Source organism: Beta vulgaris, chromosome 8 (assembly GCF_026745355.1).
Source record: "Beta vulgaris subsp. vulgaris cultivar EL10 chromosome 8, EL10.2, whole genome shotgun sequence".
NCBI lineage: Eukaryota > Viridiplantae > Streptophyta > Magnoliopsida > Caryophyllales > Amaranthaceae > Beta > Beta vulgaris.
In genome coordinates, this window is record NC_079209.1 from 41684751 (window position 1) to 41698644 (window position 13894).

Below are 13894 nucleotides of genomic sequence, written 5' to 3' on the forward strand. Positions count from 1 at the left end.
TGAACTGACCATGTCAGATTCTCCTTTTTCTGAACCTCCTCAAACAATATATCCTCCATAGTATAGTAACAATTTGGATTACCTTCCCTGGGAAATTCCTCAACAAATTGGGGTTCATGTTGTATCTCAGACAATGAGTCTTGAGAAGGGAGGGCATATTTCTGACCTGTTTGAAGACAAATATGCTGCAAGTTTGGAGCATTAGGTATGACCGCATTAAGAACGTTACGCAACATCCTCCCATTTTCAACACAACTTTCAGCCTCACTAGATTTGGTGACCCATCCAACATAGAAAATATGAGTAACATCACTTATATGTGAGAGTTTAGCTTCACTGTCTTCAGGATCAGCCATATCACACTGGATGTACTGAACATGGTTGTGGTGAAACTGCCATTGTGGTCGAGGTCGCCGCGCAACACCATAGACCTTCCAGCGGCCACCAGGTGTTGTAGGTAGTTGAAGGATGTCCGCGAGACTATTGCCAGAGATGCCCGTCACGCCAACTATGAGGGCTACATTTTGGAATTTTGATGGAATATCTCCATTCTCTATTCTCTGCAATAAGATCAGAGACACAAGTCAACAATTTAGAGGTGCAAAATACAGAGTTAACATGCACTAAAAAAAATGAGTTGAGAGTTTGGAAAAATGTCACCTACATGTAAAGCAGAACCTATAGATCCTAGCCACCACCAACTCATGGAGAAAATATTTTTGCACAAAACTCTGATTGAATACGAGAACACAGGGAGAGAAAGAGGGAGAAGACAATAAAGGTGAGAAGTTTAGAGGGTATATTAGAAGACGGGACCCGGGGCAGCTGTTGACTAGTTGTATTATCAGATAAAATATCTTACATAACCTTTCACGGCTCTATTTTATTATAATCACAATTCTAATCTCATAAGCATTTGCAAAAATCACTTGATTCATGTCATACCCCAACTAACAATCAAAACAATATCCTACACAACGCAAGCCATAAACCTTCACGCCACAACATAATAGTGCAAATTTTAAAATGACGTCTTAGCTTTTCCCAAAACTTGAATAGTTCTAACTAAAAGTATAAATTACACAAAATTCATTACATAGCTACAGAAATACTGTATTGCTTTCTGATTTTAGTTCTAGGAATATGCTCTTTCTAATGCAACATTTTTTATGTTGACTTTTGAAGAAAAACTATGTGAATTAATATTGAAAGCTTCACTAGGAAGGTATTTTTGAAAAGGTAAATATAGAAATCTAGAGAGAAGTCTGTCTATGATTTATCATTTATTTCTATCATGTTAATCTACCGACTACCGCTTCCTTTCTTCACTATTTCTTCTGCGATTTCGTTCTCTTCATCTATGACATTAATCTATCAAGCAGTTAAGTTCCCTTTTAGATTCCAAACATCTCACACTTCAACTTGTAAAGATATTATTAGGTCAAGTTAAATTCTCGTCCAAAAATATTCATTTAATCAGCAAAATTTAGTTTGATTTAGCAAAAAATTAGCTTTGATCAGTAAAACTCTGCAAATTGCATAAAAGAAAAATGCTAATAAATTCAGAAAAATCAGTTTCAAAATGAAAAATATGTTTAAATTGGTAAACATCAGTTTTTAACAGTGAATTGATCAGCAAAAATCCATTTCAATCAACAAAATTAAGTTTCGATCAGCTTAATCAGTAAAAGTCATTGCAGCTAAGCAAAAATGACGTATAATATAGGCCTTTAGGGCCAAACCAAGTATGGGGGTGGAAAGAAGCATGAGTCAACTTAAATAGATTTAGGGGGCGTTTGGTTCAAATAGAGGAATGTAAAAGGAAATGTAATCAAGTAGAGGGGAAAATGGTAACAATAATTGCTTCATACATTGGGTGTTTGGTTCAATAATGGAAAGGAATCACTTGTAAGGAAATGGAAAAGATTTTGTTATTCCTCTAATTTGAAGGGTAACATTTTGGAGGTTTGGGTTACCCTCAAGGGTAATGATTAACCTACTACCCAAACCAAACAAGGAGAAATGGATTCAGATTACTGAATCCGTTTCCAGGCTTCCAAAAAGCTCAACCAAATAAGGCCTTAGAGTGAAACTCATCCTCAACTTAAATATCTTAAATATCCTCAAAATGTACAGACTAAAGATAGTGTGTGTGCCTGAGCCCTAGGCCTCTGTAAGAAAGGACCTTTGTCATGAGAATCTTTATACCATGACTGGTCATCATCATCCTCAGAAATTCACTTGATCCAATGGAATTTTTAGCAATTTATCGACAAATGCCTCTTCAGACTTTACCTCAGTAGCTAGCTTGGGAACATTCCCACAGAATTCTTACTTATTGCGAGAGCCAGCAAACTGCTTATTAAGCCCATCCTCTCTGCTAACTTGGTTAGATTCCCATCAGAATTCTTATTGCTAGACCCAACAAACTGCTTATTAAGATCATCACCTCCACTAACCCACAATCATCCAGCCCTCAACAAGTGAATAACTTGCAAGTGTAATTTATGCTTCTGTCATCGATGATACAATCTTCTACATTACAAAGAACAAATCCACTAAAGTAATGCCCTAATTTACTGGTGGTACAACTTGTATAATCGAAAGAACCAACTTCACTTTAATATGCTCACCCACAAAATTAAGGACCAGAAAAAGAAACATCTCCTTATGCCAATTTACTGCATAATCTAAGGAAATATGTCAGCGTCATGTATTAATAATAAAAGAAAAAGTGAGCAAAATCTTTCAAATTTCCAGCAGTTGCAGGGTGTTTTGAGGGAGCACAAACTTTCCAGCAATTACTGTTTTTCTTTTTCCTTTTGCTAATTGATTAATGTATACTAACTTGATTATGTTATTGCAATACGATTCTATAAATATTTAGTCATAGCAGCACCCTAATTGCTAAACAAGGCTATTTTCCAAGGTCTCCAACACCGGAGATCGAAGCAAACTTGTTCTCTTAGCTTAACCAACAAAACCTGCCAAGCAAGTAATAGAATCAATGTGGATGAAATGAAATCTATTTCTATTTAATTTGCGGATCTGAACTAGCATGTGATTTCTTATGAGCAATTCTGGAAAATCTCTTTCAAATTCCCAGCAGTTGCAGGATGTTTTGAGTGAGCACAAATTTTCCAGCAATCATTTTTCTTTTTCCTTTTGCTAATTGATTAATACTAACTTGTTTATGTTATTGCAAATATGATTCTATAAATATTTAGTCATAGCAGCAACCCTTACTGCTAAACAAGGCTATTTCCCGGCTCTCCGTCACTGGAGATCGAAGAAAACTTGTTCTCTTAACTTGACCAAAAAGACCTGCCAAGCAAATAATAGGATCGATGTGGAAGTTGAAAGGAAATCTATTTTTATTTAATTTGAGGATCTGAACTGGCATGTTATTTCTTAGGTGCAATTCTGGCCACACATCCTTCAGGTAGAGGCAACCAAGGACCTTAGAACCAAAAGAATTATACTAAACTCACACTGGGATCCTGCATGGTTCTTCCGAAGAGGTTGGCACAGCAGAAAATTTTTACTGAACTAACATTAAGCAACTCGGAATCCAACTTGAACACAACTTATCTGAGGGGTGCGGCAATAGCTAGATTTCTCCTCATCCCCTCGTGCTTCACCAAGCTTTTCTCTAGTCTTTTGAATTATTTTCTTTTCTCTTAGTTGCTAAGGGAAAAGTCTAGTCAGCAATCAGGGTCATTGATACCAGGAACGTGGTACGTGGCCACGTTCCTGGGAACCCATCCCGGAACGTGGTACGTGGTCTAGGAGTCCATCTGGTTTACTCTAGAGGCTTCGTTCCGCATTCCCGTTTCTGTACCACATTCTGGAACGTTCTGCGTTTCTTGTAACAATGATCAGGGTATATTCATAACTAATACAAGTTTGTTCTAATCAATGAATAACAAAAGATGAGGAATATAATACTCACAATACAACTTAACTCTTTCAATCAATTGGTAATTACATAGTTTGCATTGCGTTATTACTGGAAAAATTGGTGTAAGTAGTCCAACTATGGCTCATCTTCTATCAACAGTCCAACTATTAATTAACTCGTAATAACCCTAACTTTGAAGGATGCCATCTCCATTCTCCAAGCACTCTCACATAACTTATAACTTGTTATATAGGCGACAAAACAAAGGTGTTGATTCCTTTATTAATTAATTCATGTGCTTCATGTCTCACCAAATCAACTTAACTTGCTCAGAAGAGGAAGGACCACCAGTTTGGAACTTGGATACCATGAATCAATATATAAATTTGTGAGCATCGATTTCAGATCTGTATTAAGTACTAATTAGTCAATATAATTCAATTTATTGAGGGTATCAAAATTTTGATATTGTTACTAGCAAGGTTCTTAAATAACTTAGATTGCAAAAAGTAAACCAATCAACTGTAGAATTACTTAATATACACCACATGAAACCCACACCATCAACCTTGGATCAATTGCTTCTAGCCAAGGCTTGGAATCATTCCTAAATACATTTGGCTTTTAATAGGAGGAACCGAGGGTGAGATTGTACCTTGCATCCATCCTTTTATCAGTTGTCCTTAGATCACATTTGGCTTATGGTATTATGGGCTCTCTCTAAGGCCTAAGCCCATTGGTGTCCCTAGTCCCTACAAATTCAATTTTTCTGCCTCTTGTTTGACACCTTCATTCTCCTCTAAATAGGCTTCTTGTAGCTCCAAACCCATGCAGAGCTTTGGCCTTAGGGATGACTGGCATAATTTTTTAGACTTAATGCAAGTTTCATTCAAAACTTTGGTTCAGTAAAACATGACATTCTTAGAGTGTATATCAGATGAGATTCTGGTAATTTCAGGGCATTGAATCTTGCCATCTCAGTCACATCACTGCCTTGCAGCAGCATTGTGAAGGTATTGAGCTTGTTGTCAATGTAATGTTAGGCAGCATGAAATGATCCTGCTTACACAATTCACCACAGCAACTAACACAAGCAAATAATAACAAATCAAAGATCAGCCAAAGGTTTGTGATATTGAAGATAGTAACCACTGAGCTTTCGAGAGGCTCAGACTCTCCCAAGACAAAATAACTAAAGACAAATGATAATTTTCTGCTTAACTTTCTTTCTCTCCTTCCTTCCCTTTATATACAATTGTTATTTCTCTCACTACCCCCCAAAACTCCTTTTTCTCTAACAACTTATGACACTACCTGTCAACCATGATTATATTCCCTGAATTCTGTTAACCCGATTGATTTACTGATTTGCCCTTGTTATCCTTGCGTCTGGACTGATTTGCCCTTCTTCTTGCGGCGTGTGTAAGTGAGCATAGGTGGAGGGTCCGGATTCATTACATTACCCTGCCCCCAAAGACTCACCTTGTCCTCAAGGTGGAAGGATGGGAACCTAGCAGCAATGGCTTCCATATCCTCCCAGGTGGCCTCAAACGCAGGCAAATTCTTCCACTTCAGCAGCACTTTTGTCTTGCTCCCCTCACCCTCCGACACCTGCTTCACATCCAACAATGCTTCCGGTTCATCCAGTAACTCCAGATCAGGACCCACGTCTGCAGGAATGGTAGGTGACACAGGGTAGTCTCCCACTGCGCGTTTTAATTGCGAAACATGAAATGTTGGATGAATGCGACTCGAAGGGGGTAACTCCAAAGTATAAGCCACCTTTCCCACCTTGTTTATGATGGCAAAAGGTCCATAAAATCGGGCTGCCAACTTTGCACATCCCCTGTGAGCCACGGATTTCTGACGATATGGCTGTAGTTTCAAGTAAACTTTATCGCCCAGCTCAAAAGTCTCATTCCTCTTTTTGCCGTCTGCTGTTTGCTTCATGATCTGTTGGGCACGAATGAGATTAAAGTGCAAGTCATCGAGTATCGCATCACGTTCCTGGAGTCCCTCTTCGATACTATCCACTGGAGAGTGGCCTTTACCCAGACGCAACAGTGCTGGTGGATTCCTACCATACACAACCTTGAACGGGGTCAGTTTGGTGGACAAGTGTGGTGATGTATTGTAGGAAAATTCAGCCCAAGGCAACCACTTTGCCCACGTCTTAGGATGCTCCCCCACAAAACATCTGAGATACGTCTCCAGCCGCCTATTCACAATCTCCGTTTGGCCGTCAGTTTGTGGGTGATACGCCGTGCTCCGCTTAAGGGCAGTCCCTTGCAAACGAAATAACTCCCGCCAAAAGTTGCTCAAAAAAATACGATCCCTATCAGACACAATTGAACTCGGGAAACCATGTAACCTGACAATCTCCTTGATGAACACATCAGCCACAGACAAGGCGCTAAAAGGGTGTCGGAGGCCCACAAAATGAGCATACTTTGAGAAGCGGTCTACAACTACAAAAATGGTGTCAATACCTTTGGAGAGAGGCAACCCTTCGATGAAATCCATCGAAATATCTTCCCAGACCATGCTGGGAATAGCCAGTGGTTGAAGTAACCCAGCGGGGGATTGTTGGGACACTTTTTGTTGTTGACAAACTGGACATTTCTGAACATAGTTAGAGACATCTCTCCTCATACCCAACCAATACCATTCTGCTGCCGCCCTCAAATAAGTTTTTACTTCGCCGGAGTGACCCCCCACTGGAGAATCATGATACTCGTGGAGTAATAAGGGAATGAAGGTGGAAGACTTAGGAATAACAACTCGTCCCTTGTAGAGCAACCTATTGGCAGCAAGGGAGAACCCCACATGAACCTTCACCTCCCCTTCAATCTCCTGCCTGATTTGACTCAAGAGAGGATCCCGTGCAATCTCTTCCTCCAGAACAGCCCAATCCACTCCCTGAGTTGTTACGAGCACCCCAATTCCACGTCCCCCACTGTTTTTCTAGAGAGGGCATCCGCCACACGATTTGCCGCCCCGGGTTTAAATTGGATTTCAAAGTCAAAACCGATCAATTTGCTGACCCACTTCTGGAACCCCGCACCAATTTCTCGCTGTTGTGTGATATAGCGAAGGCTCTGCTGATCTGTATGTATGAAAAAATGGTGTCCCAACAAATAATGCTTCCACTTTTGTACCGCTAAGCAGATGGCCATTAATTCTTTCTCATACACCGACTTTAACTGAGCTCGTGGGCCAAGCAACTTGCTGTAGAACGCAATTGGCCGAGCCCCTGCATCAGAACTGCACCCACCCCATAACCCGAAGCATCGGTCTCTAGCACGAAACTTTTCCGAAAATCTGGCATAGCCAGAACTGGTGGGCTGGTTACCGCCTGTTTAAGCCTTTCAAAAGCCTCTCTAGCCTGTGAGGACCACCCAAAGGAGTCCTTTTTGAGCTGGTCCGTTAATGGTTGGGCAATTTGGGCATAATGCTTAATGAATTTGCGGTAGTACCCGGTCAACCCCAGAAATCCCCGCAACTCCTTGATATTCTTTGGAACCTGCCACTCGAGCATAGCCTGAACCTTGTCACAGTCCACTGCCACCCCTTCACTAGATATCACATGCCCCAAGTATGCAACCCGCTGCTGCCCAAACTCGCACTTTTTCTTGTTTGCAAACAAACTATGGTCGGATAAGGTTTGTAGGACCACCTCTAAATGACGCAGATGCTCCTCCGATGTCCTACTGTAGACCAAGATATCATCAAAAAATACCAACACGAACTTCCGTAAATATGGTTTGAACACGTCATTCATCAATGATTGGAACGTTGCCGGGGCATTTGTCAGCCCAAAAGGCATAACCAGAAACTCGTAGTGCCCTTCATGAGTTCGAAATGCCGCTTTATGAGTATCTTCCGGCCGAACCAAAATATGATGGTATCCCGCCTTAAGGTCGAGCTTAGAGAAAAACTTAGCACCATGGAGTTCATCTAAGAGCTCATCTATCACCGAAATCGGGTACTTATCGGGAATCGTCTCCTTATTGAGAGCCCGATAATCTACACAAAATCGCCATGATCCGTCTTTTTTCTTCACCAACAAGACCGGACTTGTGGTGAATTGTGTAAGCAGGATCATTTCACTTGGTATCAGAGCAACGATCATGGCGCCGGCAAACACCTCACAAAGAGTGGATTCCCTCGAGGAAAAACTATCTTCCCTGGAAAGCTCTGTCTCTGAGAGGGTGAATCAGGCAGTGGAGCGCGCGGTGGCAACCATGAAACAATCCTTAGTGGAACAGATTGTGGTTAGTCAGGTTGAGGCCTCCAAGCAAAATGGAGTGGAAATTCAGGCGATGGGGGAGAGATTAGAAGAGAGAATCGCCCGATCCACTGAGGATCAGGAGATGTCGATCAGGCTGTTAAGAGAGGGCCAGGAGAAGATTCAAAGTGAGCTGCTCTTGATAGCCAATTTCCGGCGTGGTCAGGTGGTACAACCAGAGCAACAACTTGAAGGGAGCCTGAACAGAGCAGGGAGTGTTGTGAGAGGGGAAGGAGCAGTGGGGGAACGTATGGGCGGAGGAACTGGAGGGAACGGAGGTATAGGTGACTATATCTTTGCAGATGGGGGATCTGGTGGTGGGCCTGGCAGAGGACAAGGCTCCGGTGGAGGAAGATACAGTGGAAGTGGAGGAAATTGGCGCAATAGAAAATTGGAGATGCCAATCTTTGAGGGGAGCGATCCTGATGGGTGGATTATGAGGGCAGAACGGTATTATTCTTTTTATGGGCTGAGTGAGAACGAGAAACTGGAGGCGGCGGTGGTGTCCATGGATGGTGACGCGCTCCGGTGGTATCAATGGGAGAACAAGCGACATCCTATTCGCTTGTGGGCTGATCTTAAGTTGTTCATATTGCGTCAATTCCGGCCAACCCACACCGGGTCGCTTTATGAACAATGGTTAGCCACGGAGCAGACGACGACAGTGGCGGAGTATCGCCGAAAATTCATAGAGATGGCAGCTCCACTCGACGGTATTCCCGAAACGATACTCATGGGAAAATTTGTTAATGGGTTGAAGGAGGAACTTAAAGCTGAGATCAGGGTCTTAAATCCCATGAGTTTGGATCAGGCCATGGAGATGGCGGGTCGGGTTGAGGAGCGTAATAGAATATATGGACCTAAAAGGCCCAGTGCGTCATTTGTAAGACCTAGAACCCCTTTTTCATTTAACAAAGGCCCGATCGGGACAAATAACACTTATAGGGTCCAGCCGAACAGCACAGGAATTCGAAGTTGGACTCCTAACCCCAGCGAGTCACAGGGATCGATTACTTCACCTAGATCCGTCGGAAATACACCCACCCGAAACCTTGGAGAAGTACGTAGGCTATCGGAGAAAGAATTACAAGAGCGACGTGCAAAGGGTTTGTGTTTTAAATGTGACGAAAAGTGGGCAGTAGGTCATCAGTGCCGAAGAAGAGAACTGAGCGTCTTGTTGATGGAGGGAGAAGACGAAATTCCACCGGAGATGGAGTATGGCGGCAGTGAATCTCCGATCTCCCCCACCGAGGAGACAGCCACTGAGGTATCTTTAAATTCTGTTATTGGTTTAACTAGCCCTAAGACTATGAAACTTCTGGGAAAAATTGGAGAACGTAAGGTGGTGGTAATGATTGATCCGGGGGCAACCCATAATTTCGTATCCTTAGAAGCAGTGCGGGAATTAGGGATACCTGTGTTTGGGTCAAGTGAATTCGGAGTGTCCTTGGGCAATGGAGAGGCTGTCAGAGGTGCTGGTGTTTGTGAACAGATAAATCTGGAATTGGAGGGGGGAGTCACAGTGGTAGAGGATTTTCTCCCCTTGGGGCTGGGAAACTCAGATATTATTTTAGGGGTACAATGGCTCGAGAAATTAGGGATGGTTGTGACAAATTGGAAAACTCAAGGAGATGCAATTTGAATTAAACGGGAAGGTAGTAAAGTTGGTGGGAGATCCTACCTTGGCTCGATCTCAGATTTCTTTGAAAGCCATGTTTCGCACCATACGGAAGGAGGGGGGAGGTCTCTGGTTGGAGTTGAGCCAATTGGAGGGTAAAGTGGCGAAACAGAGGCCGACGAAGTGGTGCCAGAGTTCGTACAAGAGGTTTTGGGCCGTTTTTCAGGGGTTTTTGAAGCTCCTACGGGATTACCACCCCGTCGTGGCCATGAGCATTCTATAACACTAAGGGGAGGCAGCAACCCAGTGAGCGTACGCCCATATCGCTACCCTCAATTTCAAAAAGATGAGATTGAGCGGCTCATAAAAGAAATGCTAGCTGCCCAGATCATTATTCCCTCTACTAGCCCATTTTCAAGTCCGGATTCATTACACAGCAATAGCTGCAACCGTCCACATCTCCCACGGGAGTGATTCTGATCGCATCCGAGATTTTTTTTTTTTTTTGACAAAGGCATCCGAGAAGTAAAGCCCTGATTCTTACCCACTGCGTTCCCTAAAGTTATTGATTGACACAAAAAAAAAATTGATATTCCATGGAATTACTATCTATTGAGATAATTTTAGTGTGGCCCACTAAGCCAAGTGATTCTTCATTGACTCCCACAAATGAAGTATTTTCAACTTGTCAGCTACTCTGAATGTTACTTGTGCCTTAAGCAAACTGCTTTCATATATTGGCCGTTTGGCATGCAGCCAAAGCTTCAATCCTCATACCACATCCGCCCCTCCCTCTCCCACAATCAATTGAAGAAGAAAAAAAAAAGAGCATGTAGAATCAAGTGCGAGAAAATACAGTCATATTTTTCCCAATACTAGCACTGGCACAAGACTAAAATTGTAAATCAAAGATCAGCTAACATACCAGCTTAGAGGGCATCGATGTGAAGCTGCAGTCTGGTAAAAATCCTCTCCCGGTCATAGAAAGAAAAGCACAAAGTCTTTAAAGTTTGAGTTTCACATCCTCCTGAAAGAATATAGGGTTCACATTCACTCAAACTACATTCACATGACTACATTCATGATAAGCCCGTATAAAATTATTCATACATTAGAAGAGGATACCTTAGGAACAGCAGAAGCTTATATTCTCAACTTGCAGTCGAATAGATAAGTCAAACTCTTGTCTTATAAGCTCATGACAAGGATAGCACCTAAACTTCGCCTCCCAAACATCAAATCGTCAGAAGGATGATGAGTCTTTCCTAAAATATCTACTTCTTATTCGCTCCAATAACCTTGATTCTTCATCCTTTGGGAGATACGGATCAAGTTTACAAAGATTATTAATGAACAAATCAGCCTCATTTGGGCGATTGAATTTACAATAAAAATCGACAATAGAATTGTATGTATTTTGATTAGGTCTGCAATCATGGTTAATCATGCAGCGAACCATATCAATGGCTTCCAGAAACATATCATTTGCAGCATAACATGCAATGATAATATTATAAGTTATTACATCAGGAATAATCCCTGAGCACCTCATCTCAGAGAAAATTCTAGAAGCATCTGACAATCGACCATTTCTGCAATAAGCATATAAAACAGTATTATATGAAATGATATCTGGCTGCAGTCCTTTACCAACAATTTCTTTTAAAGCCTCTTCTGCTCTCAAAAAAGATCCAGACAGACTGTACATGTACATCAAAGAGTTATATGTTGTCAGGCTAGGAGTATATTCACTCTCCTTCATGAAATCCAGAATTTCATTAGCTTTTCTAACCATCTGCCGGCGGCCATAAATGGATATCATGGCATTTAAAGTAGTTAAATCCACGGAGTAGCCTCTCTTTCTCAACTCCCTAAAAGCTCGTTCTGTTTCCACTAAAAGGTCAGTTTTGCTATTTACAAGAACTAAGGTCTTCAGTAGCACAGGATGAAGTGCAATTTCACCAGAATACACCTTCTCTGCAAGAGTGCACATATGTTCTATCTGCTTTCCATTAGCATAAGCATGAAGCAAACAGGAGTAGCTCAGTTCATTAGGTTTACACTGACCACCTTTCATTTCAGTAAGTACCTTTTCAGACTCTTCCCATAGCCCACCTCGAGCTAGTGCTGCCAAAACAGCATTGTATGTTGAAAGATCTGGTATGACACCAGCTTCCAGCATCATCTTATAAACAGCCATCGATTGATTGAACGAGCCACATCGACTGTAAGCACCTATTAAGGTGTTGAAAGTATCTCTCTCAGGTACAAACCCTGCCCTCTTCATTTCTCTGAACAGACCTGAGACTTCAATGTCCATTCCATTCTGTCCAAACACAGCCAAAAGAGTGTTCCAAGTAACAATATCAGGGGGACAATTGCAACGCTTCAATTCTTCAAACGTCCGCATCATTTCAGAAAACTTCTTGCGATTACCATGCATTTTGATAAGGGCGTTAAAGGTGGCAATGTTGGGTTTGCAACCTGCTTTTTTCATCTCCTCAAAAACTTTCATTGCACATTCATCTTTGCCGGCCTTCTCAAAACCAGAAAAGAGGGAAGTGTACGTAAAAACATCAGGTTTGATCCCTTTCTTAACCATTTGAGCTTTAAGCTCCATAGCCTCCTCTAACAGACCACCCCTTGCATAAGCTGAAATCAAAGAATTATAAGTCACATCACTGGGTGAAAACCCATGAGTCTCCATCTCTTGCAGAACTTCTGTCGCTTCTTTATATCGTCGAGACTTCCCATACACATCCAGCAGAACATTGTATGTGACCTTATCTGGCACAAAGCCATCCAACTTCATTTCCTCAAATACTTTAGCAGCTTCCTCGAACAAAGACCCACGACGACAACAGCTAATAAGTGTATTATAAGTGTACAAATCAGCCGCAATTCCATCACGCTTCATTTTGTCCATAACTTCAGCAACTTTACTCCACGGCATACCCATCTTACCATAAACATTCAAAATAACATTATAAGTAACCAAAGTAGGTTTACACCCAACATCCTCCATTTTCCTAAAAACACTCACAGCCTCCCTATACCTCCCATTACTAGCACATGCACTCACCATAGCAGTATAAGCATAAACATCAATATCAAAACCATTCTCATTTAAATCATTAATCAGTGAAGCTGCGACTGATACATGGCCTTCCTTGCCAAGAATCCTAATCATTACAGCAACAACAGGGCCATCCAACAACATTTGATAATCATTTCGATTACGAGCCCAATTAAACACACTAAAAGCCAAGTCGCACTTCCCCAAGAACCCTAAACCCTTGACAATACCCAAAATGTCAGAATTAACAGACTCAAAACCAACAATACCCACATGCTGATTTCCGCTAATTCCATGATTTTCAAACAATTGCATCAAAATATGGTCCAAATTACAAGAATGAGAATCAATATCAACAAGAATTTTGAAAATTTGCTGACCTTGAGGAGAGAGACTATGGTGTGTCCAGGGTTTGCCACGGTTAGGGTCCCGGAACTTTCCTAGAGGACGACGACGTCGTTTGGGAAGATGAAGAAGAGATGGGTTTAAGATGTTGGCGTTGTGGGTCTGGATAAATTTGGGGTTTTGGGGTTCTAGAACAACAGGTTTTAGGGGAACAGATGATGGTGGTGATTGTGACTGTGATTGTGAGAGCGAAGAGAGAGAGTGGCGATAATATGTGAGGTTAGTGGGTGAAGGACAAGGTAGAAGAACTGGTAAAGCTAGTCTCTCTGCCATCTATGGAGGAGAAGAACGAGAGGGAAAGAGAGGGCGGGAAGAGAGTGTTGCAAACTAGGATAAGTCTGTATTGGGCCCTTCATTCTTTCTATTTTTATGCTTTTGGAATTTGGATGCTGGGAGCCAAATTTTGATCCCCATTCCCCACCGTTTCCCGGGCGGCCGGCCAGACCATATAGCCGTCCACGCGTTAACTGTGATTAGGTGGCCACGGGCCGGGCTGGCCTATGGGCAGCTCGAGCCCGGCCCGTTCTCGACCCGAGCCCGCTTAATGGGCCTGGCCCGACCCGCTGTCCATAGCACGGGCCGTGGGCCTTGCACGTTTGAGGATTT

At 42.2% G+C, this 13894-nt stretch overlaps 1 protein-coding gene across 2 annotated transcripts; it reads right to left on the reverse strand.

Moving 5' to 3' along the window:
- Nucleotides 1–417: 417 nt before the first annotated feature.
- LOC104901619 (pentatricopeptide repeat-containing protein At5g02860) lies at nt 418–13672 on the reverse strand. 2 transcript variants are annotated; one of them, XM_010689209.4, is made up of 3 exons: nt 10933–13672; nt 10733–10834; nt 418–560 (listed from the first exon to the last, which is right to left on the reverse strand). In XM_010689209.4, exon 1 carries the CDS (start codon nt 13559–13561, stop codon nt 11051–11053), a length of 2511 nt encoding a protein of 836 aa, XP_010687511.2. In that variant the 5' UTR covers nt 13562–13672; the 3' UTR covers nt 418–560; nt 10733–10834; nt 10933–11050. The 2 variants fall into 2 exon arrangements, with proteins under 2 accessions (XP_010687511.2, XP_057247345.1); XM_057391362.1 differs by lacking the exon at nt 418–560 and adding an exon at nt 3887–4985.
- Between the last annotated feature and the right edge of the window lie 222 nt (nt 13673–13894).